Source organism: Pelodiscus sinensis, chromosome 4 (genome assembly GCF_049634645.1).
Source record: "Pelodiscus sinensis isolate JC-2024 chromosome 4, ASM4963464v1, whole genome shotgun sequence".
Taxonomy (NCBI): domain Eukaryota; kingdom Metazoa; phylum Chordata; order Testudines; family Trionychidae; genus Pelodiscus; species Pelodiscus sinensis.
Genome location: NC_134714.1, coordinates 124,256,769 through 124,281,236, shown reverse-complemented (window position 1 = coordinate 124,281,236; position 24,468 = coordinate 124,256,769). Strand labels below are relative to the sequence as shown.

Sequence of the window (24,468 nt, the reverse complement as noted above, 5' to 3'; positions counted from 1 at the left end):
CCATTTTTGCGGAAGAGGCTCTTGCGCAAGAAGGAGCTGTCTCCACTGCCCCTTCTTGTGCAAGAAAAACCCTCTTGTGCAATGCTGTTACGCTGCTTATTTTCAGGCATAATGGCGTTGTGCAAGAGGGTTTTTCTTGCGCAAGAAGGGGCAGTGTAGACAGCTCTTTCTTGTGCAAGAGCCTTTTCTGCAAAAATGGCGGCTCATTAGATATGCAAATGAGGCTCAGTGATATTCCACGCTTAGCCTCATTTGCATAGCTCTGGCGCAAGATCGCACAGTGTAGACATAGCCAAAGAGATTAAAAGAGCTGATGAACAAGAGGGGAGAGAAAATATAACCAAGAAGCAAGAAGAGAAGCAGTCAGAAATAGTAAAAAGGTACTGTGGGGACAGGGAGGAGAAAAGAGAAATAAGATAGAAACTAAAATAAATGATCAAAAGGGGGGGGGGGGAGAATGATTTACGTTATCCTTGTTTAGAAAAGAACTTAAGCAAATTCTTAACTCTAAGCACATCTCAAATCTCATTCATTGTAATGGGACTTAAATCTGTGCTTAAGTGATGAATGAGGACCAAGGGGAGAGATGATCATGAACAAAGTAATTAAACTGTAAAAGACAAAAGACTATTTTTAACATGTAAAATCCTAGCAAAATGTCAAGTCACATGATGTGGCACTAGTAGAACGGAAAGAGTAGAATGCCATCAAAATTTTCTTTGGTCCAAGTTCTGGATATAACTAATGAGTGGCAGTTCACATGACCTTTGGTTGAACACATGTATACAGTATGTCTAATGCTTCATGCCACTGTCTTTGAATTAGCTTACCAGAGGAAGTACAGAGAACATATACAAGAAGAATATCAAGTAATCGAAAACAGGAAAGCTCTCCTGGGCGAACATGTGAGTTTAACCAAAAGATACACAGAACTGCTTATTGTAAAGGAACATCGAGGGCGGGAGGAGAAAAAACATGAAATCATCACCAGAGGAAGGAGACACGCAGAACTGATGGCTCAACAAACCAGTCTCACTCAGATTAATCTTTTATTTGATTCTGATGGAAATTTACAAAACCCAAGAACTGTTGTGCTGCAAGGAGCTGCTGGGATTGGGAAAACAGTGACAGCGAGAAAGATCATGTTGGACTGGGCAGCTGGAAAACTCTACTGGAAAAAGTTTGATTATGTTTTCTATATAAATTGCAGAGAAATAAATCATATTCTTAAAAATCAAAGCGGTGCCAAAAATCGAAGTGTTGCTGATTTGGTTTTGAACAATTGTCCTGATAGAGAAGGACCAATTAAAGAAATCTTTGAGAAGCCAGAAAAACTCCTGTTTATAATAGATGGTTTTGATGAATTAAATTCCTTGCTAGACATTGATGATGTTAGCCTGTACATGGACCCATTTGAGAAGAGGCCAGTGGAAACCACCCTGTGCAGTTTATTGAGAAAGAAGGTTCTTCAAAAATCTTTTTTGCTGATCACTACGAGACCAACAGCTCTGGAAAAACTAAAGGAGAATCTGAAACTTCCACGTTTTGCAGAGATAATGGGATTTTCTGCAGATGAGAGGAAAGAATATTTTCATAAATTTTTTTGTGATGAAAAGAAAGCAACAGAAGCCTTTAATTTTGTCAAAGAAAATGAAATGCTCTTCACCATGTGCTTTGTCCCCATTGTGTGTTGGATCATCTGCACAGTTCTGAAACAACAAATGGAAAAAAAGGAAGATCTGACACAAACTTCAAAAACAACCACATCAGTATATTTGCTCTTTCTCTCCACCCTGATAACAGATCATATCACTGACACAATAGAACAATCTAAAACTAACCTCTGGGCGCTTTGCTCATTGGCTGCAGATGGAATTTTAGAACGAAAAATACTGTTTGAAGAAGATGACCTAAAGAAACACAATTTATCCTTGTCTAACATTCACTCTCTCTTTCTGAGTAAAAACATTTTTCAGAAGGATACAGAATATGAAAATGTCTACAGCTTTATTCACTTGAGTTTCCAAGAGTTCTTTGCAGCTTTGTTCTATGTGCTGGAGGAAGATGAAGAGATAATGAAAAATTCTCTGTCTTCTAAGAAAGATGTGAAAAGCTTGCTAAAAAATTATGGAATATCTACAAATAATTATTTGATGCTAACAGTGCGTTTCTTGTTTGGTCTCTCAAATAGAGAAAGACTAAATGACACAGAGAAAAAATTACATTGTAAAACATCGTCTGGAATAAGAGATGATTTATTGCAGTGGTTTGAAGAAGAAACTAAAAAAATCTCCTCTCTTTCCTATAAGACCTATGAGGAGCTGCATGACCAGCTTGAATTGTTTCATTGTTTGTATGAGAGTCAGGAAGAAGACATTGCAAGAAGTGCAATGGATAATTTCCAAGAAATTAGGCTGGAACATCTCAGGCTCACAACAATGGATGAAATTGCTCTTTCGTTCTGTGTAAAAAACTGTAGTAGTAAGCAGTCACTTTACCTATGTAATTGTACCCTTGGGATTGGAGAACGAGAAGAAGGATGGATAGCAAAGCTACGCAAATGGTTGTTTCCTCTGTAAGTATCAAAGTTTATCAGTTATATATTTGAGAGAGTTCGTCTGACTCTGTGAGACTGTCTGTGTGCACATGTGTGTTTCTTCAAGACTGTTCCTATATGGTAAGAACTAGGACCACCAAATTTAACACGCAGCTTCCTCTTATCGTGACTTATAGTAAGGTCAGGGTTTGGTTGTGCCAGGAAAATGGGCTCCAGACAGGGGAAAGCGGCTGGCTGGGGGCATCCCCTCATCATCGGGGACTGCTCCAGCCCTGAGCCTCCTGCTCCCCATGTGCTCTTTAGGGAGAGGACCTGAAGCTCCCTCCCTGATTCATACAGGGACATTTCTGGCTGTTCCCCTTCATCAGGGAGAGCGAGAATGTGCACAGTTTGTTGCATTCCTCACTGTGGCTGGGGTGGGAGAGGTGCAAGGGGCAGATGAACCTGGATCTGCCATACACCCCTCCTCTGGCTGTACCCACTGGAGCAGCAGTGGCCATGGAGAAGGGCTTTCCACCTGGTCCCCAGCTGCTGCAGTGAGAGTGGGCTAGTCTTTTGTCCCCACTGCAGCCTTCAGACTAAGCCCCGAATCCCCAGCCTCACCTCAGAGCAAGGATTTAAATACCCCCCCCCCCCAAATGAACTGAGCTAAGGACCCGAGCAATGGAGGGTAAATCTTCTAGTTTACTATAAATCAGTAAATCCATAGAGTGGCATCTCATCATGTCACCATTATAATGCCTCCTTTTCAGAGGTTCATAATAAATTATTTGCATATTTGTCTGGGTCTTTCCTAGTAAGATGGAGTTCCACTCTCCTGCTGGGCCTGATCCGGTCAAGGCAGCTGGGTCAGAAAAGCTCATGAGACCAGGGTTAGCAGGAACAGGAAAGCAGGGTTAATCAGAAGGAACAGCTGGGGCCCCTTTGCTTCCTAGGGAACTAGCTTGGGTCAGATAGAAGGATAAGGAAGTTAACTGCTATGGGCGGGGGGTGATTGCCTAGCTAAGTACCAGTCAGCATTGGAAAAGTTGGACACCAGAACTAGAGGAAACATTTTAGTTTCAACAATGAGAAGTCCTGTGGCACCTTACAGACTAACAGATATATTGGAGCATAAGCTTTCGTGGGCAAAGACTCACTTGGTCAGATGTTTCACCAATTGGGTAGAAGGGTATGTCTACTCTTGCTCCCTATCTCGAGATAGGGATGCAAATGTAGTGTACCAAAATTGCTAATGAAGTGCGGGATTTAAATATCCCACGCTTAATTAGCATAATCACATCCAACCGCCATTTTGAAATGGCATTATTGTGAAATAAAATGCCCTGTGTAGCAGCGTTTTTTTGAGAGAAAAATCCGTCTCTTGAAATAACTGTTAAACCTCATTGTATGGGATATTTAAATCCCATGCTTCATTAGCAATTTCGATACACTACATTTGCATCCCTATCTCGAGATAGGTAGCAAATGTGGACATATCCAAAAGGAGAAACGTTACCTCCCTGCTCCTACTCAATACACTCCTGTTTATAAACCGAAGGGTCGCATTCACCCTTTCAGCCATAGCATTGCACTAGGAAATCATGGGCAGTTGTCATAACTTCAAGTCCTTTTCAGAGACACTGCCTTCCAAAATATGGTCCCATATCACAAGTATAGCCCTTGCTTCTTGCATCTGACCCTATCATCAGGTATGTTGTGTGTGGGGACCAGTTTACCTTGAGTTCCAGAGAATTCTGGGTGAGTGACCTGTGCTGTGCTACAACCTAGTCCCAGGAGCAAATGTGTTAGACCTCCCCAGGACCATGGACAGCAAAAGGAAATAATGTAAGAACGAGAACCTGAGTCTACGGAGTTTGGGAGAGCTGATATTCCCACAGTGCCAAAGCCCTCTATTTAACTCCAGGGTTGCCCCAAGAAGTTGTCTGGAGAGCCACACAGACTTTGGCCTGCTGCAGTGTCAGTCTTTGCTTGGTCTCCTGATCTCTGACCCTTAGCTAGGGAACTGGGCTCTTGTGATTCCTCCAGCACCTGCCTGGCAATGACTGCCCCTAATGAGCAGATCTCAGCCCAGCTGTGACGGCAAGGCCTGACCAGCTACGCCATGGGCAGCAGGTAATGTAGGCAAGGGAAGGAATTGCCTTCCCAAAACTGCCTACACTGCCCAGCTGTTTGGGAGGGGCTGAGATCACATCACGCGGAAGCCTGGCAGCCGGGGAAGACTGAGGCTGTGCCACACGGCAGCCCCAGCCCTCAGTTAGGGTTGAGTGGGATCAGATTGCAGGTGTAGGGGGGGAGTTGTTGAAAGAACATGGTCACAGGGGGGTGGCTTGAGGTAGAAGGGGCGGGGCTTCGACTTTCCTTCCCCAGCTGGGCCTTCACCCAGCACCCATGAGCTATGCCCCAGTCTCTCACAGTAGGATTAGCAATAAAGAATTCAGAGGACTCTCAAATGGAAGCTGATTGTAGCTCAGCTCCTGCTGCGCCTGCAATCTGCTTTGTCACTCAGCCAGCTGCCTGAAGCCCTTCAGCAGTCGCCCCTTAGTCCCTCTCCATCAGCCTTTGCTGCTTCTTAAGGCTGCCGTCCAAGCCAGGCTGTTTCCTGCGCAACCCAGTGACTGGCCATGATACAAGTGTTCTCCAGCTAGCAGTCAGCATCGTACAATGCAGCGCCACCTGGCGGCCAGCAGAAGCGTTGCTACTGCATTGTCCCTCCAGGGAGGAGCAAGGTTGCCCTGTGTACGGGCTCTGTTGGGCACTATCCTTAGTTCCTTCTCTCCCTGGTGGTATTGTGGGAAGTACCCAACCGCCAGAGGTTTCCTGCCCACCCCCTTCCCTCCGCTCAGTTATGAGAACTGAATTTTTCCATGAGGAGTTTAGTTTTGCCAAAAAAATGAGATTTTATTTTGAGAAAATAGGAAGTGGCTACCTTCCTAGAAGGTTCTTGTCAGTTTCATTTTCTGTTGGTACAATTGACAAAAGCTTTCTCAGAGGGCTGTCTTGCAGTATGTGGAGTTGTTCTGCCACTCCCTAGCTCTAGGGGAGAGGAAGGCAGAGGACCTGCAATGCATAGCCACCTCCCACATAGCTGTGGGAGTCAGACACATGGCAGTTGTTTTGCTGTCTCATCCCGATTTGGGGCAGACAATTGTCTCATAGAAAGTTCTGCCTTTTTTCATCTGGTGCTACTGGTAACAGGCTCTGTGTGTGGCAGGGGACTGTAAAAGTCTTTGTGCCCCAGAGATTAGCCCCCTTTACTCCAAGTTAAAGTATCAGGTCCATTAGCCTAAAAGTATCAGCATTATCTTCATCATTCTTCTCGCACCACTGGAGCATAAGACAGACATGGAACAATGCCAAAACTCCCCATACTGGGCTTATTTTACCACGTCTTTTGTATTCAGCTGTGACAATGCCACTTTAACCATTATTGAGCTACAGAGTATGCCTGTAGGTCAGTCTCTCTGTCTCTTGCCCTGGAGTCAACAAAAAAAGACCTGTTTGAACATTCTTAAAAATGCCCCAGGTATGTCCCTCTTTTCTTCCATGTTACTTGTAATGTTGTAGGTAATTGTGCCCATTCTGGCACCTTTTCACTATTCTGTTGACCGCTTTTACTTTGCTGGTGTTTGCATAGAATATTCGATTAACTCTTTTATTTGCATTGAATGGACTTCCATAGTCATGGATACCAGTTCTGATAATTTTGCTAATTGCATTGGACTTCCATATTGTAGTTAGGTTTTGATAACTTCTGCCTTTAATTTATTAATGAGACTTACTTGCTTGGCAGAATGTGCATGATCATTTATCTTTCATCTTCAACTTATTTATTTATGAGTGCTCCACTTAGGAAGGAACAATCAGTTTCACACATACAGCATGGGAAGCGACTATCTAGGAAGAAGTATGGCAGAGAGGGATCTAGGCGTTATAGTGGACCACAAGCTGAATATGAGTCAGCAGTGTGATGCGGTTGCAAAAAAAGCAAACATGATTCTGGGTTGCATTAATAGGTGTGTTGTGAGCAAGATTCGAGAAGCCATTCTTCCGCTCTCCTCTGCGCTGGTTAGGCCTCAGTTGGAGTATTGTGCCCAGTTCTGGGCACCGCATTTCAAGAAAGATGTGGAGAAATTGGAGAGGATCCAGAAAAGAGCAACAAGAATGATTAAAGGTCTAGAGAACATGACCTATGAAGGAAGGCTGAAAGAATAGGGCTTGTTCAGTTTAGAAAAGAGAAGATGGAGGGGGGACGTGATAGCAGTTTTCAGATATCTAAAAGGGTGTCATAAGGAGGAGAGAGAAAACTTGTTCATCTTGGCCTCTGAGGATAGAACAAGAAGCAATGGGCTTAAACTGCAGCAAGGGAGGTTTAGGTTGGACATTAGGAAAAAGTTCCTAACTGTCAGGGTAGTCAAACATTGGAATACATTGCCCAAGGAGGTTGTGGAATCCCCATCTCTGGAGATATTTAAGAGTAGGTTAGATAAATGTCTATCAGGGATGGTCTAGTCAGTATTTGGTCCTGCCATGAGGGCAGGGACTGAACTCAATGATCTCTCGAGGTCCCGTCCAGTCCTAGTATTCTATGATTTATATCAAAATGTCATCTGTAAAGGATAGGTCTCCAAGCTCCCCCTGTAGCCTCACAATGGCCGTTTCCACACTGACTGTCTGTCAAGATCATTGTCATGGACTGTGGGGGAGTCACTGGGCCCTGCATCCCCATCTGAAGTCAGATGTGACTCCCAGCCAGCAAGTAGAACAGAAAGTTTATTCATTGACAGAGATACAGAGTAGCTCAGATTTGTTGTTACAGGAACCAGGAATATTCAGTGCGATCCATCTTGGGGAAAGTGGAGCCCAGGGCCAAGGTTCTGGGGCCCTACTTGGCTCCCCAACCCAGCCCCCCCTCCCTAAGCCAGCCAAAAAACTAATTCACATCCCCAGCCACTGGCCCTAGCCTGGAGGCAGCTCTGCCCCTCCTTTGTTCAGACTGCTGGGCAACCTGTCACTTGGTTGCTTCTCCCACCCAGGCTCAGATCACAGGACAGCCTGAGCTACGGTTGGTACATGCCAAGATGGGGCAGCCTTCCACTCAATATTGCCATCTCCCACTGGGTTCATGTGCAGTGCCCCCCAGGGAAACTGAGGCACACACACACACAGAGTTGCAATAGAACAGTACAGGACAATAAGAATCACATATAACAAAGCAAACAGCATTCACAATCCCCACTACATCACAGTCACTAGCAACTCCAAACAAGATACAGCACAATACAACCCGACCCCAGCAATAACATTTAAACCAGTCTGCTGACTCTTGGTTTGTCCATATTATACATGAAGAATTCTGACACAAATTTATAACAACATGAATTATTTTTTCTGTTATCATGATTCCCTATCTACACCATCAAATGCCTTTTGAAAACCCATACAATTCAAGACTACTTTATCTACCTTTTATTATTTTTGTTGTACAGTCTACTGAAGTTCTACCTGACCAAATAATAGCTCTCAGCTCTCTAAACCTGCTATCTATGGCTTTTAAAGGTTTGTTTAAATGAAGACATCTGGGAAAGTTAATCTGAATTCACTAAAGGCATCAATTTGAAGTGGATTAGTTAAACTATACTAAATCCCTGCAGACACTGTTATACAAAATTAAATTGGCTTTAGTTTATTTATTTCAAGGGCCATTTTAATTATGAATAACAACATTTATACAGAGATTTAATGTGGTTCAACTAATTCACTTCAAATTCACACTTTTATTCATTCTAATTTAGGATGACCTCACAAAAAATTTCCTTGAGAGTGGAAGCAGTGTAATCTTGTGCCAGTTGTTGAAATCATTCAAATGTTCTTTTGAAAGGAGGTTGATTCAGACCCATCTTTTCTATTTTTCTGGGATATATTCTTTCTCCCATACCAAACTGAAAAGGTGAAGCAGGATTTTCACTGAAAGCAGCAGCTCACCCATGGCCCAGCCACTAGAGGGGGACAAATGCTACATGGGGTTAATGTGGGTTATACTGCTGTTAGGAATGAATAGCTATCGTGGTATCAGATCAAGGAATTGTGGTGTCTTAAGATGTTTCTCTTTGTTTATAACAAATATCTGCTGTGAAATAAAGCCCATCCTACCATCTTCAGGAAAGGGGATGGAAAATATGCCTGGTGGAAATGATATTTAAAGTGTGCGGTTTTTTCTAGGAACCCACTGATGAAAGATCCAAGAATGTCAACTGCATACTCACTGTTGCAGGGACTGAAGGATCCCAACTGTAAAGTAAAGACAATATCGTAAGCAAACCCCTCTCTGACAGCCTTTTTGTTCTTGCTGCTATGCCAGGAGCGCTCTGCATTTCTGCCCATTTCCTGATATTACCCTGAATTCTGTTTGAAATCTACCCCTGAGCTGCAAATCATAATAAACACCTAAAGAATCAAACTTCATGAAATTATTAAACTAGCTTCTCTGCCCCCCACCTAGTAAGTGTCCAGGTGTTAGGATGATGCACAAGATGTAGGAATCCTCCTTACCCAAGACACAGACTTCTATGTTGCAGAGATGTCACCCCATATATGGAAGCACATTAATAACGTTACATTGGTTAATTCTCAGACCAATTCTTGGAAGACTCCTGCTCATTGTTCTGTTAATGCTCTTCCCTTCTACAACTAGCCATAGGTGGCATCACAGTTTCTCTTGTTCTCTGCCTGTGGGGCACAACTGTCTTATTTCCTGAGGACTGAACATTTTGGGCTAACTATAGTCTGTCAAAGTCAGACACAGAACTCACAGATTTGTCCGAACGCTCTGTTTATTAGCAAAGCCGCTCTGCTAATACACCCAGAAAATGTGAGTACCATTCAAGGCTCAAACCCCTTTGATTTATACAGTCAAAAGAAAGCCAACTTAACAAGATTAAAAGGTGGCAAAACTTCACATGATTAGTATGAGACTAGTCAAGTATCTTCATTTCCACATCAAGCACACAGCGATCTCCTGTCCATATCTCTCTGACTACCTCAATTGCTTTCTACCTAACACCTAATGTTCCTTTTCCTGTTATCCCAGGCTCACCTGGCTTCATTCTGATCTGCATACCTACAAACATAATCATCTCTTTCCTGTTCAAAGACAAACAGTATTCTTTCAACTTAGTATAATTCATCTTTCTCTTACAATATAATTCTTTCTACTTTCACAAGTCTTTAGTCTCAGAGGGGTAGCCATGTGAGTCGGTAACTTTAAAACTGACAAGTAGTCCTGTGGCACCATAGGGCTCATCTAGACTACAGGGAATGGTTGAAAGAAGATATGCAAATTCCACGAGAATTTGGATATCTTCTTACAATCGCATTTTCGAAAGCAGAGCTTTTGAAAGTGAAAGTAATTAAGACATGGCTTTTTTGGCTAACCTTCCCCCCCTTGTCGAAAAGCTGCATAAACCTCATTTTTTGAGGAAAAGCGGCTTTTCAACGAAGAGGGAAATTCCCGTGGAATTTGCATATCCTCTTTCGACCATTCCGCGTAGTCTAGATACGGCCTTAGAGACAAACAAATATATCATGAGCTTTTGTCGGCAAACCCCACTTCATCATCTAAAAACACAGGACGACTGGTTGTTTTTAAAGTCTTTGGCTGTGTCTACGCTGGGCCACTTATTCCAGAAAATCAGCCGCTTTTCCGGAATAAGCTGCGAGCTGTCTACACTGGCCCTTGAATTTCCGGAAAAGCAACGACTCTCTACTGCACAAAATCAGCCGCTATTCCGGAAAAACTATTCTGCTCCCGCTCGGACATAAGTCCTTATTCCAGAACACTGTTCCAGAAAAGGGCCAGTGTAGACAGTCCAGTAGTCATTTCCGGAAAAAAGCCCCGATCGCGAAAATGGCGATCGGGGCTCTTTTCCGGAAAAGCGCGTCTACATTGGCCACAGACGCTTTTCCGGAAAAAGGGCTTTTCCGGAAAAGCAGCCTGCCAATGTAGACGCTCCTTTTCTAGAAAAACTGAAAACGGAATAGTATTCCGTTTTAAGCAGTTCCGGAAATTCATGTCAGTGTAGACACAGCCTTTAGGTTTAATATGGGAGTAGCCTGGTGCTGTGCAGTGTCCTGAGATGTACTGGAGGTCAGACTAGATAATCTGGTGGTCCCTTCTGACCTTAAACTCTATGAAACGATGAAAGTCCCTGACTGGAATCCATCCCCAAGCAGTGGTTGTTTGAGTGACAGCACATGCATGTCCCACATCAGGCTGCCACTTTCTTTCAAAGAAGAAACAGTTCCTAAGCTCTTCCATACCTGTTGTTCTTTGAGATGTGTTGCACGTATCCATTCTGCATATCACCCTCCCGTCCCTTTTTACTGAGTCTTTCTGATTAGAAGAAACGGAGGAAGGTCAGGAGCTGCTCCAGTCTTTCAGGGGCGGGGAACCTTTTTTGGGGCATGTGAGCCGCTGATCCACAGAAAAATCAGACAGGGTCCTCCTCACTGACGTGAGAAAAATATTTCCCTCACCTGCGAGAGGGGCCAAGTTAGTAGATTTGTGTGCTCCAGCTAGGGTAGTGGGGGGTTGGAGTGCCTGCGCGAATGCCCCAATTTTGGGGGGAAGAATCCCGAGCCTCAGGAACCCAAATCCAGGCAAGCTGGGGGCACATTCTCTATGTATACCATCACAGTGCAGAAAGTGCCAGCAGGGGACAAGTACACCCCCCCCCCATCCCGTTGGTGAAAAAATCTCTGACAGCTGTATGCTGGGCATGACGATGTTTCTAGTGGGAAGGCTGCGTGCAACACATCTCAAAGAAGAACAGTTGCAGAACAGTTAATAACTTGAACGGCAGGTATAATTGGCCAGAGAAACCCAGGCTGTGGCTCCGCCCACACTCTGCTCTAAGACCCCGCCCCCACTTCACCTCTCCCCCCCAAAGTCAAGTTGGGACTCAGCTTGGGCTAGTCACCTGTAACACGGCCCAGGCTGATTGGTAGCTCAGGTCCCGGGGGAGAGGTAGTTAGGCTGCAGTGAGAGACTTGGAGAGAATCAAGCAGCAATGGGGAGCTTGGGGCTACCCGGGCTCCAGTGGAAGTGGAGTAGGATCAGGCTCTGGGAGTGGCCCCTCAGAGCAGAGCTAACTTTGACCTGTCCACTTCTTCCCTTCAGGTTGTCCAGCTGCAAACTCTCATCCGCTTTCCCTAAGGACCTCTCCCCTCAGACCCTCTTTACAAACCAGGCCCTGGAAAAGCTGGACCTGAGCGCTAATGCACTGGGAGACTCAGGACTGAAACATCTATGTGAGGGACTGAAACAGCCAGGCTGTAAGCTGCAGTCACTGCTGTAAGTAGCCCAATGCTAATCACTGTGTTGTTTCATCCACCTGCCTTGTCCTACCTTTCAGCCTATTGGGTCTTTGAAGCAGAGGTTGTCAGACTTCAGACAGCACCCGGGACACTGGGGCCAAGTTTCTGGTTAGAAGGAACTGAGGAAGGTCAGGAGCCTCTCCAGTCTTTCAGGGGTGGGGAACCTTTTCTGGGTGACAGGCCGCTGACCCACAGAAAAATCAGTCAGGGCCTTTCGTGAGAAAAATATTTCCCTCACGTACGAGGGGGCCAGGTTAGCAGATTTTGTGTGCTCCAGCTGGGGCAGCAGGGGGCTGGAGTGCCAGCACGGGCACCCCAATTTTGGGCGGGGGGGAGAATCTCGAGCCTCGGGGGCCAGATCCAGGCAAGCTGGGGGCCAGCAGGCAAGCTGGTTGAAGCCTCTAGATGTCACTGCAATGCAAATATGTATTACTCAGTAATAAATACCTCCCTATACTGAGACCCAACCCAAACTCAGCAGCAGCAGGATGTGTTCACCTCCGCAGGGCAGAACGTGGTGTTGATGGATCCTTCACTGGGCATCAGTGGTGGGAGTCCAGTCACCGTGCTGACTTCCTGTAGTTCTGCCACCGTATTAGCCAAGAGGCTCGACTTGCCCATTCTCAATAAATCCTCTAGCCACAAACTAGACACCTTGTAACTTTTCCTTAAAACTCAGTGTGACCTGCCTGTGCCCTCTCCCTGCCAGTCCCCAGCCCACGCTCCACTTTACCAAGAAGCCATACAGGTGTCAATGTGTTTGATAGCCATGTAGCTTGTTCCTGTATGGGAAGGTAATCAGCTACATGACTATAAGGCAGCTTCACTCCAGGATAGGCATTTTACCAGAATAAACTCAACACCCCCTTAGGTGATAGAGTGATAACAAGGAAAAAACTGCATCTAGACCACGCCTGACATCTCCTGACTTGCTGCTTTCTCCCATCCCTTCAATCTACCCCATTTCCCACCCCCAGGATTCTTTCCCTCCCAATACCATTGTGCCCTGGGCTCTTCTATCCTAAATAAGCCCAGCTGTATGAACAAAATAACTCCCTAGTTAGCAGCTCCTGGCTCTGATAATTCTGGTTGGGAGGGAGATACCATTTTGGGAACAGCCTTACTAAAAATTCACATTCAGATTTGTATGGAATGAAAAGGGTGCTAATTTGGCCCATTGTGTGAGGGACTCTACATGAGAATGATATTTCTGAGCACAGAAAGAAGAGGACTGACAGGTTCTTATTCTCTGCTCTTTTATGTTTATGCCCTGCACAGCCCTCAGCTGGGTCAGGGTAGCTAGTGATGCAGCTAAACAGAGTATAGCCTATTTCCCCCTTCAATTCAGGCTGCAGGAGGCAGGAATGGCCATGGGACTGGTCAAAACACCTGCAAGAAACTTGGTGAATTTTTCTGAATCCTTTAAACTTCATTTGTTTCCAAAAGGCAATGGCTTTGTGTCGGGCAGTGTTTTAAAAATCAATTGAACAAGCTTTTGTTTCAAAATAAGAGAATGAATCAGGGATCATGGATGTAGGCAAGAAACCTGCAGGGGAATGGGTAGGGCATTCCTCTAGTCTAATGAAATGACCAAACTCTCAGAGTTTTGCTTGTTAACCATGGCCATTGTACAGTGTAATATGCATCTTTCCTGTCTGTGGTCTTTGCTGTGTAGTGCACAATGTAACATTAGAGACAGCTATTTAGAATTCAATTACAAGTTGAAATACCCAATGCTCCCAGTTAATTCTTTGCAGGGTACCAAGCCAAGCATTAAAGTATCCGTTTTCCCTAGTTTCCATCTCTTTTCTTATGGCAGAGGTTTAATAACTTGCTACTGCCTTTCCCAAGGAGATTTTGAGCTAGTCTATACTTATGTCTAAATTGGCACTGCTGCAATCAATGTCTATTTAGCAGGTCTGGCAAAGACAAAGTCACGGCAGAGCATTCTTCCATGGAAATCAGTACTCCACCATCTCCACAAGAGGCAAAAAGTCAGTTAGTGGGATAGTGTCTCCTGTTGACATAGCATGGTACAGACACTGCTGTAAGTCGACCTGTGTTACATCCACTTCAATTACATTATTGAAATAGGATTATTTAGCTCGACTTACAGGGATAGGGTCGCCTGCCCCTCAGACTTTCTACACTTCTTCATACACTTCTGTCCTGTGCAAGGTCAAAAGGGAGAGCTCTCTACAAGCCATGCCTAACTGGACATTCAATATCTAGAGCAGCCAATCACAGCATCATAGGAGGACATGCATTGAATGTAAATGTCACATTTTCAGATGATTATACAATTTCTGTATATTTGTGGGTTGCTATCTGAAATATTCTGAACATTTTCTTGCATTGTGTACAAATCAAATGAAAGCGAGGAATTAATCATGCAGTTAATTGTAATATTTCAAATACTTTGGGTGGACATAGAGACTTTATAGACACTGAAACTACCAGGTTACCAGAAAGAAGGAAGTGAAGTGAATACTGACACCTTTCTGGAAGGAGACGGTTATTCTTCTCTCTGTTCCCTTGGCAGGTTGTGGCAGTGCCATCTCACAGCTGCTTGTTGTGAAGATCTCTCTGCTGCCCTCAGGACAAACCAGTCCCTGACGGAGTTGGAGCTGAGTGGGAATAAACTGGGAGATTCAGGAATCAAACTTCTGTGTGAAGGACTGAAACATCCCACATGTAAACTGCAGAAACTAGTGTAAGTCATTGCTGGGTTCCTTGAGAATTTCCTTGTTAAACCAGCCTTTTCAAGGGGCCCGCTAATTTCACACTGATAATAGAGGTCCTATTTTCATTTGTGAAATCACCTACATTTGCAGGAGCAAATGGACGTACAGCTACTAAATTGTAAGTGCAAACATTTGGGCAGGTAAATGTGGGTTTTGTACATTCAAACTTATGGTTGTACATAAATTCATAATAGCCACATAGAAATCCATTTTCTGCGGGACTGTCCCTATAAAATCGGGACCTTTAGTTACTCTGCTCTCTCTTCACTCTGCCCATCTCCGTCTCTGCAGGGTTTGGGATTGCCGTCTCACTGATGCCTGCTGTGGAGATCTCTCCTCTCTGCTCAGCACCAGCCAGTCCCTGCGAGAGCTGAACCTGAGCGGTAATAACCTGACTGGCTCAGGAGTGAAGCTTCTGTGTGAAGGACTCAGACACCCAAAGTGCAAGTTAGAGAAGCTGGAGTAAGTGACTGCTGTTTTTCTGTATCCAAGGAATCCGTCGCAGTGTGTGCCGGGCTTCCGGCCACCGGGCTGTGTCTGGGCTGCATGAACCAATGATGGGAGTTGGGCTGAGATGTACAGGCTGAGGCAGGAGTGTGTTCTGTGTCTCTAGGTCAGGGGGGTTTCAAACTGTTTTTCTTGTGACCCAGCTGAAGAAAATTGTGGATGCCCATGATCTAACGTACTTTGACAAAGTGTGGGTTCCAGAGAGGGGCTGAGGATGAGAGCTTCAGCTTTGCGGGTGGTCAGGGTTGGGGCAGGAGGGGCTTCCCTGAAGCAGCTCCAGGCCAGCAATGCAACAGGGTTGCTAAGGCAGCTTCCTGCCTGTCCTGGCACCGCAGACCATGCTGCACCCGAAAAGTAGCCAGCAGCAGGTTCTAGCCAATGGGAGTACGGAGCTAGTGCTCAGGGCAGGGGAAGTGCACGGAGCCCTGTGTGCTCTTTGGCCACATGCCTTCACCTAGGCACAGAGACTGCTGCTGGCTGCTTCTGGGGCGCAGCACAGTCTGGGGTGCCAGGACAGGCAGGGACCTTCCTTAGCAACCCCACTGGTCACCTGATCTTGCTGCAGCAATGAGACCCAGCGCCCGACATTCCATAACCCAGTATTGAATTGCGACCCATAGTTTGAAAACCACTGGTCTAGGAGGTACTGCACACACAAGGGCAACCCAGGGGAGAGTGCTAAAGCACCTTTAAGCCACCTTTGCACAATTCTGACTCCAGGCAGGTAAGGACCCGAAACAGTGTAATTTAGGCACCCTGCCTCCTCCCAAACTCCTACACTGGGACTCGCACAAAGCAGTCTATGACTGTCTGAAACAATGCTAGCACTGAGGGAATTCCTTCCTCCCCAACATCTAAGGGGCTGTTACTGCTCTGTATGCTGGAGCAGCAGTGCGCAAGGGCTGCAGAAGGAGGGAAAATTGTCCCTTGTCACTGTTCCCTGTAGGTTGAGCACTTGGGAAATTGCCCAGGAGAGATTTAGGTGCCAGCCAGCTGAGTAGCAGAGCACCCACAGCCAGCAGCATAGATTTCTATTGATGGTGCACATCTGCATGTTCCTATGTGCACATAACAAAATTTATTCTGCACATAGATGGAAAAAATTAGAGGGAACAGTGTCTCCCGTGTGTGTGTTTCTTATGAAATGCAAGCCAATTGGTAGAATTTTGATCAATATTTGACTAGTGAACCCTTTACAAAACTACTAAAAAATCGATGTATCTGGATTTCTAAACTAGTCACCAAATAATAAAATATGCAATTGGATTTTCCTGCCTTCCATCTCTCAAATGAGCACTGTGCACAGTAGCAGGGCTGTTTCCTTCCCAACGCCAAACCAATCAATCGTTGCTAAATGCATTCAGAATGCATGTATGGTTTTCTGCCATGGCTGATGATGATGTCACAGCACTGCATGTGTTCTCGTCTGGCTGTGTAGCCTGACCCAGGAGGAGCAAGGCCACAAACATGTAGCACTAGAATGTGCAGTCTTCCCATGGAAGATTTTTTATGTTGCTTGGCCCTTAGTTTCAATCAGTTTTTCTTGTCTGTCTTCCTCAAACTGTTCACAACCATCATTGACCGTAGCTCTCCAGTCATGTCTGTCCTTGGCTCTGCTCCTTCAAGGACGTCAATATTGGGGACTTTGTCTTGCCATTGACCATCGGAATGTAGCGGGGAGGGCACACGTGGAAGTTTTGAAGTGGCTTACTGTGTCTGTGGCAAGCTGTCCATGTTTCACACCCACAGGGAAGGGAGGCTGTCACAGCTGCATTGTGGATAAAGTTAAGATGGTGCCATGGGTATTTTTAGTAATAGTGAGGGAGAGGTCATGGGCAACACACAGAAATTCACAGAAGCCTGGAAGCTGTTCCTTGAATTTTACCAAAAATACCCTGGACCCTGCTGGTTGGTTGGATTAACAGCAGGAGTGCTATGGGGAGAGCCATTGGGGGCTGCTACTCCAGAGGACCCCAGGGCCAGCCACTGGCCAGCTTCTCTGTTGGTCCCAGGGCTGGTTGTTGGTCAGGTGCTGGGAGAGACTGGGCACAATCCCACTGCTATAGGGGGGCTGGTTACCAGCTGTGACAGCTGCTCCTGCAGCAGGCGCTGACCCAATCTGCCGCTTCAGCCTTGAGTCACAGCTCCAGCAGGCCCTGGAACTGACAGCTACTGACTGCAGCCCTGCCATTGCAGCAGAGGTCTAGGAAAGCCACCGACTCCATGACTTCCGTGGCCTGTTCCAGCATCCCACCCTTAACGGCATGTAATAAGTTCTGTTGAGTGTTTGATGGTTTGCGGATTGAGTAGCCAATGGGGAAGTCTTCTGGTGGCCTGGGGTGCCTCTTGTATTCTACCTGATTTTTCTTGTAGTTGAACCCCAAAAGTGGAATGTTGTGGCTAAGGTGCTGTCAGCTGCTAGACTGTTACCACTGCCCAGTTCTTCTGTCCTTGGCTCTCTAATGCATCTTGTCTAATAACTAGGGGGGGATGTGAATTTGCACTTTCTGCATTAGTTCCCTGACTCTTGTGATGAGACCAGCACCTGTCTGGAGACACGGGTGCCTTGCTAGGGCTCTGAAGAGGCAGCTGTGCCCTTGACCACACCCTGTTCTGACCATTTCTTCCATGCTCTGTTTCACCGTTCACTCTCCACAGTGATCTAGCTCCCCACGTTCTACATTTCCTATTCCCTTGCTGGTCGGTTAGGTACGTTCAGCGACATGACATAGGTGGGATGGGATTTAAGAAGCCTGCAGTCAAATCTCCACAGTAACTTGGGGTTTGAGAGATTCCTTGTTGAACTGTCAAGTTGTCTGAGCTTTAACATGTTACTTTCTGATGCTTTTAGACACACATTTCCCTGATCTGAAGGGTATAGGATGGCAAGAGTTTGGGGGGAGGCAGAACAACAGGATTAATGTTATTGAGGAACCATAATTCTACATTTCTATGTTTTCCAAAACTGTCTTTTCTTAGTGCAACTTTCTCATTGTAACATTGACTTTCCCTGTCATCTGTGGTTTTAAAATTGCAATGCTGTCTTAGGCTTCATTTCCATGAAGTCGTTGATAAATATTTACAAACTTGGCACTAGGTTGATAGTTTTGTGTCATGGTTCATTTTTCTTTTCACAGCTTGTTTGAAAGCCACATCGATGAAACAACAGCCATGGAGTTGGACACTGTGCAGAAAATAAAACCGGGCTTGTCGATTGTGCATGGTGCAGGATCCAGAGGTCAGAACCCAGGTACAAAGACAAGGAGGATGGCATGTCTTCTGCGTCAGTGCCGTGCATCCATCTGCAGACTAACAGCTCGAAGTGCAGACCTGGTGCAGAACATTTTTGTGACGCACTATTGGGGCATTGGATTTGTGCTGCTGTTAAGCATTGCTACATACTGCCTTCATTGGCTGGTATATTGTTAAGTGTCTGAAATGCGAGGTTGTATAGAGTATCAGTAACTCTTGAGGCAGTTTCTGACTCCCTTAAAGGAATTTGTTTGTGTAAGAGGATATAAGGGGGGATTGATTGCCTTTATAAAGCTGGGGTATAATACACCTGGCCCCATGTGTGATGTATTTTTGTTGCTTTATCACCATAGTCAAATTCTATGCTTTTCTTTATTGACTTTTAAAAGTAGCCTTTTCTTTATACCTATGGGCTGTGTCTACACTGGGCCACTTATTCCGGAAAATCAGCCGCTTTTCTGGAATAAGCTGCGAGCTGTCTACACTGGCCCTTGAATTTCCGGAAAAGCAACGACGCTCTATGTACAAAATCAGCTGCTATTCCGGAAAAACTATTCTGCTCCCGCTCGGACATAAGTCCTTATTCCAGAACACTGTTCCGGAAAAGGGCCAGCATAGTCAGCCCAGTAGTCTTTTCCAGAAAAAAGCCCGGATCGCGAAAATGGCGATCGGGGCTCTTTTCCGGAAAAGCGCGTCTACATTGGCCACAGACGCTTTTCCGGAAAAGCAGCCTGCCAATGTAGATGCTCCTTTTCTGGAAAAACTGAAAACGGAATAGTATTCCGTTTTAAGCAGTTCCGGAAATTCATGCCAGTGTAGACACAGCCATGAGGTCAAGGCCTTCTCGTCTGTGAAATGCGCCTCACTGCTCCAGTGCTATCTGGCTGAAGACTCTGGGAGGTGTGACTCTCATGCTAATCCTACCCCCACGTTAATCTCTCAGGGAAGGAGGGGTTAGTTCACATTGACATTGAAGTGTCACCCCTGGGATTTAGAACTATTGCACTGCTGATCGGGATCGTGGATGGAATGGGGAAGAGAAGCGGAAACAGGATCCTATAGATGGCAGTGTGACATCTCTGGGGCACAGTCTGGAACTATAGGACTGCCGAGTCCCCTTAAACTCTTCAGCCTGCTCTGCCTCTTATAATGCTGTGCTAGCGATAAGCCGCAAACCCCTCCAGGTGCTGTGATCACCAAGCAGTGACGTCGTTGACCTGCTTTTATACTTTCTCTGCAGGTGTTGGGAAGATCTTTGCTGTGTGAGGCAGGGGTTACGCAGCTTCCAGTGGTATATGCCTCTCTGAGGACTGTGTGGGAGAGGGGATTCTTCCTCATGAGCCGTCAATGCGTGTCCAGCCAATCTAGATGTCCATCTGTTGTGTTAGTGTTGCTACTGAAAGGCCGGCTGTGGGCATTCCCTACTTACCACCTATTTCAGTGGCAAACATATAGTCACACCCTGTCTCTTCACATATAATCATAGGCAACATGTAGGAAGGGCACGTGGGGTCAAACGCCCCCCAGATTTCTGCTGGCAAGACAGGGAGATAGGGAGAGGAGTTCTGTCCTACTCTTGCTGTGCCTGGCCTCTACCATGCTTGGCCCCTGTCCTTGGCAGCCAGGACAGTTAAAGTTGGGAGGGGCAGGAGCAGCCACGTCTCATGCTGCCTGCTCCAGCTTGGTGCTCTGGGCAAGAGCTGGGGTGGGGGGAGAAGGCAGCTGCTCGACCCCTTCACTCCCTGCCCAGGCCTGGCTACTAGGGACAGGGACTGAGCGAACCAGAGGCCGCCCCCACCCTGAGCACTTTTCTGGCTCACTCGGCCTCATCTCTGACTGCTGGGCCGAGGTGGGAAGCTGAGGGAGCGGGTTCCCTAGGCTCTCTGCACAGAACAGTGACCCTAAGCAGCCACCTTCAGCTGCTGGAGAAGTGACTCCATCCCCTCCCCGCACAGATCCGGCTGCCATGGAGAGCATCTGAATGTGCTGGGGAGGGGGCAGGCCAGCAGGAGAATAACAGACCCCCCCCTCACTGACGGTGGGCTGGGGAGAGAGCAGCAGTCCCCAGGCCGATTTCTGGGGATGGTGCTGGGAGCAGGTTTCCAGGGTGCTAGTCTGAGGTACAGGCTGTCACAGGGAATTAATACAGGGAAGGAAATATACAAGAGAAAAAAGAAGAGCTATAAAGAAAGTAAAGGGGGGAGATTAAGAACAGGGGAGACTCATGGGCTGAGCCTTAAGAAGAGCAGATTTCCCCAGGCAGGGAGACTGACAGCAGGATACTGAACCACTAATAACTGAGCTTTTGCTTTGTTAATATCATTGCTCCTTAAGGGCCATGTCCTACCCTTGAGCTCTGTGCCAAGCTCCCATTCATGGGAGCTGTGCTGTGAATCGGGGGACGTGCAGAGCAGGACTTTGTGACCTAAGGACCATAACTGAACAATGAAATTCAGCCCCTTCTGAAGAGTGAGTGTGATACATCCCATGAGTGTCAATGAGTGACCGCATATAAGGGGTGAATTCCTGGCGCCATCTGGGCTCTCTGCTGAAACAGACTCTCAGCTCTGTACATTGAGGACTCCGTTTTGCAGTTAAAGCCATCCTGGCTGACAGCTGCTTCTTTGCCCAATTAGCCTTGCAGTGGCCAGAGTGATACAAAGCTCATTATGGCGTATCCTTGCTTAGCGTCCCAGAGAGAATGAGGCGGTTGCCACGCAGTTGAGCCCTCTGGGTGCTATAGCAATGTGACCACAAATACAAAAGAGCACAAGGGGACTGAATATTTTGGTACTTTTACGTGCCTGTTCTAGGATACATGAGTGGAGAGAATGTTGTTAGTCTCGATTTCATCCTAGCTGACTGAAAGCAGCTACTTTGGTTAGTTACAGTGACCACAGCATTGTGTGTAACATCTTTGGGGCAGAAAGTCTGCCAGAACTATCCGAATGGCACTAATATTTGGAAGTCTCAAAGGGATTGCCATGTTAGTCTGTAATTTTAAAAACAATGCGTGGTCCTGTGGCATTTTAGACATTAACAAATGATGGCTGTGTCTACACTGGCAAGTTTTTCCGGAAAATCAGATTATTTTCTGGAAAAACTTGCCAGCTGTCTACACTGGCCGCTTGAATTTCCAGGAATCACTGATGATCTAATGTAAAATCATCAGTGCTTTTCCGGAAAAACTATGCTGCTCCTGTTCGGGCAAAAGTCTTTTTCCGAAAGACTTTTGCCCGAAAGGGCCAGTGTAGACAGCATAGTTCTGTTTTCCGCAAAAAAGCCCCGATCACGAAAATGGCAATCGGGGCTGTTTTGAGGAAAAGCGCGTCTAGATTGGCCATGGACGCTTTTCCGCAAAAAGTGCTTTTCCAGAAAAGCATCCTGCCAATCTAGATGCGCTTTTCCGAAAATGCTTTTAACGGAAAACTTTTCTGTTAAAAGCATTTCCGGAAAATCATGCCAGTGTAGATGTAGCCTATACGTATATAGAAGCATGATCTTTGTTGGGCAAAACCCACTTCCTCAGATGAGCAGGGAGTGTGTGTGGGGGGGGAGGTATTAAACCAGCCGGGTTGTCCGAGGCCACCAGACAAGGAAAGGCTAATGACATCTAAAGGCTGAGTCTGGAGTGCCATAGGGCTTTCTAGTAAGCTTCTGGCTTGTGTATGGGAACGGTTGTGGTTATCCCTTCTCAAGGGGCTACAGCAACATATGTTGCTAGGGTGAAAGCCTTACAAAGGAAACCATAAGTGATGGATTCAGGACAGGCCTTCTGGGGAAGGCAAGTGTAGCGCAGTGGCACTGAAATACCTGACCTCAGTTGGGTGGGAGAGAGCCACAGTTCTATGTTGTGGGAGGTGACAGGTGAGTGCCTGAACATTAACTCCCTTAAGGGAGACCAGAAGAGGGGATCAAAGGGGCAGTTGTCTCTGAATCTGTGACGTGCCTTTTTCACAGGAATGAAGTTACCTGCTTCCTCTTCACTTTCTGGGGCTGTTTGTTGCACAAGTGCTAATATCATGGGTGGGGCCAACTCTGAGGGGGTGTGGCGCCTGGAATAGTTCCCTCCTCCACTTCAGGCCTTGCACTGCCCTGCTTCTACCTGCTCCTGCTCTGTCCCGACCCCCTCCCCTGCCCTATGCCCCCTCCCTTGAGTGACTCTGGGAGCTGTCAGCGCAGAGCAGGCTGGGGCCCCCATTAGTGAGTGAAGGTGCAGGCCCAACCTCGATTGAGGCCACCAGGGCCCCCACTCATCCTCCCTGCTACTGTTGGCCCCGCACTGCCATGTTCCCCTGAAGCACAGGCCCCCAAAGCATGGGACCTGAGACACTTGTCCTGAACCATCCTATGGACAGGCTGGCTCTGGTCATAGGTCCATGTATATTCCTCATGCTGTGCCATATCAGCATTGGGAATGTAACCAGTGATTTTTCACCCAAGCTCTGCAATGTGAGCAAGTGACTGTGGCCTAGTGGCAATCGAATAGCAAATGTGAAACTCTTTATTCTGAAAAGCAGCAATTATGTCACGTTTCTCTTTTCAGGTCCTTGCTCCTTTTGAAAGAGAGAAATGAATCCGTCAGGCCGCTGGGCAGGCTGCAGATGGCCATGTTTCTGAATCTCAAAGCAGTCAGCTAACTACAGAAGTCAATTGCACGACAGGAGGAATATAATTAGCTCAGTGATTTCTTTCAGCTGCATCCATACTAGGAAACCTCAGTATTTATGAAGGCGCTTACATTCACTTTCACTGTTGAACTAATTCCAGAGTTCCCACAACAACACAAAAGCAGCACAATAGTAATTCACAACTTGCCACCCCCGAGTGGAATTTCCAAACATTGCCATTTGAACACACTGCACTGGATAAAATAATACAAGAAACGTATTAGTTACAAAGAGATTTATGCTCATTGCTTGTACTCATTTAAAAAGTCAGAAATAGTTACACGGAAAAATAAATATAAAACATTTATTGATGCCTTAATTCACAAGCAATCTTACATTCAGAGCAGAGTCTTCTTGCCACTTGCTTCAGCAGCCTCACAAAACTGCCCACAAAAGCTCATGATACCATCTATGTTTTGTTAGTCTATAAAGTGCTACCAGACCATTTGCTTGCTGTTTTTTTTTCTTAGCTTTAGAATCCATTCTCCCTAAAATCCAGTACATGCTGTCTTTGTCTTGTTGCTTCAAGTGCCATGAATGCAAAGGGCAGGAAAGGAGGCTGAAGTGCCTTGAGGTGTTTATTCCTTCTTTTTATAGTAACAGTCATGCTCCTGGAAAATATTTCCAGCTAAGATCCTAGAAACAAAACATCTGGGCTATGTCTAGACTGGCATGATTTTCCGGAAATGCTTTTAACGGAAAAGTTTTCCGTTAAAAGCATTTTCGGAAAAGCGTATCTAGATTGGCACAGACGCTTTTCCGCAAAAGCACTTTTTGCGGAAAAGCGTCCGTGCCAATCTAGACACGCTTTTCCACAGAAAATCCCCGATTGTCATTTTCGTGATCGGGGCTTTTTTGCGGAAAACAAATCTCAGCTGTCTACACTGGTCCTTTTGTGCAAAAGTTTTGCGCAAAAGGGACTTTTGCCTGAACGGGAGCAGCATAGTATTTCCGCAAAAAGCACTGATTTCTTACAGTAGGAAGTCAGTGCTTTTGCAGAAATTCAAGCGGCCAGTGTAGACAGCTGGCAAGTTTTTCCGGAAAAGCGGTTGATTTTCCAGAAAAACTGGCCAGTCTAGACACAGCCCTGTGGAGAAGGATGTTCCCTGCTGCTTGTCCACACCTGATTGAGGTTTCTTTGGCTACTTTTCCTGTGTGATGATTCTGTTACCTGCTTAAATGCAAATTAAGCAGAGCACTCATGCCTTTGTTGCAGACAGACCTGTTTACCAACATCTGGTGTGATTTGGACCATGTGTTAATAGTATTATATAGGGGAATCTTATAACTTTACGTACAATGTTTCTATACATATTTTATCAGGGCAATATTGAGACCAGCAAATTATGTGTTTTCAAATCTC

General features: G+C 46.0%; 1 protein-coding gene across 2 annotated transcripts; it reads left to right on the top strand.

The window, feature by feature from the left end:
- Positions 1-870: 870 nt before the first annotated feature.
- On the top strand, positions 871-23,767 carry LOC102455899 (NACHT, LRR and PYD domains-containing protein 3-like). 2 transcript variants are annotated; one of them, XM_075928360.1, is made up of 7 exons: positions 871-2,575; positions 8,780-8,869; positions 11,736-11,909; positions 14,475-14,645; positions 14,968-15,138; positions 18,321-18,433; positions 22,982-23,767. In XM_075928360.1, exons 1-7 carry the CDS (start codon positions 1,014-1,016, stop codon positions 22,996-22,998), a joined length of 2,298 nt encoding a protein of 765 aa, XP_075784475.1. In that variant the 5' UTR covers positions 871-1,013; the 3' UTR covers positions 22,999-23,767. The 2 variants fall into 2 exon arrangements, with proteins under 2 accessions (XP_075784475.1, XP_075784473.1); XM_075928358.1 differs by lacking the exon at positions 22,982-23,767 and having other exon boundaries at positions 18,321-22,916.
- The last annotated feature ends 701 nt before the right edge of the window (positions 23,768-24,468 follow it).

Coding starts and splice junctions, on each gene's coding strand:
- LOC102455899 (XM_075928358.1), top strand. CDS start 1,014: ATGGCTCAACAAACCAGTCTCACTCAGATTAATCTTTTATTTGATTCT. Junction 8,870..11,735: donor TGTAAAGTAAAGACAATATC/GTAAGCAAACCC, acceptor TCTTCCCTTCAG/GTTGTCCAGCTGCAAACTCT. Junction 14,646..14,967: donor TGTAAACTGCAGAAACTAGT/GTAAGTCATTGC, acceptor CCGTCTCTGCAG/GGTTTGGGATTGCCGTCTCA.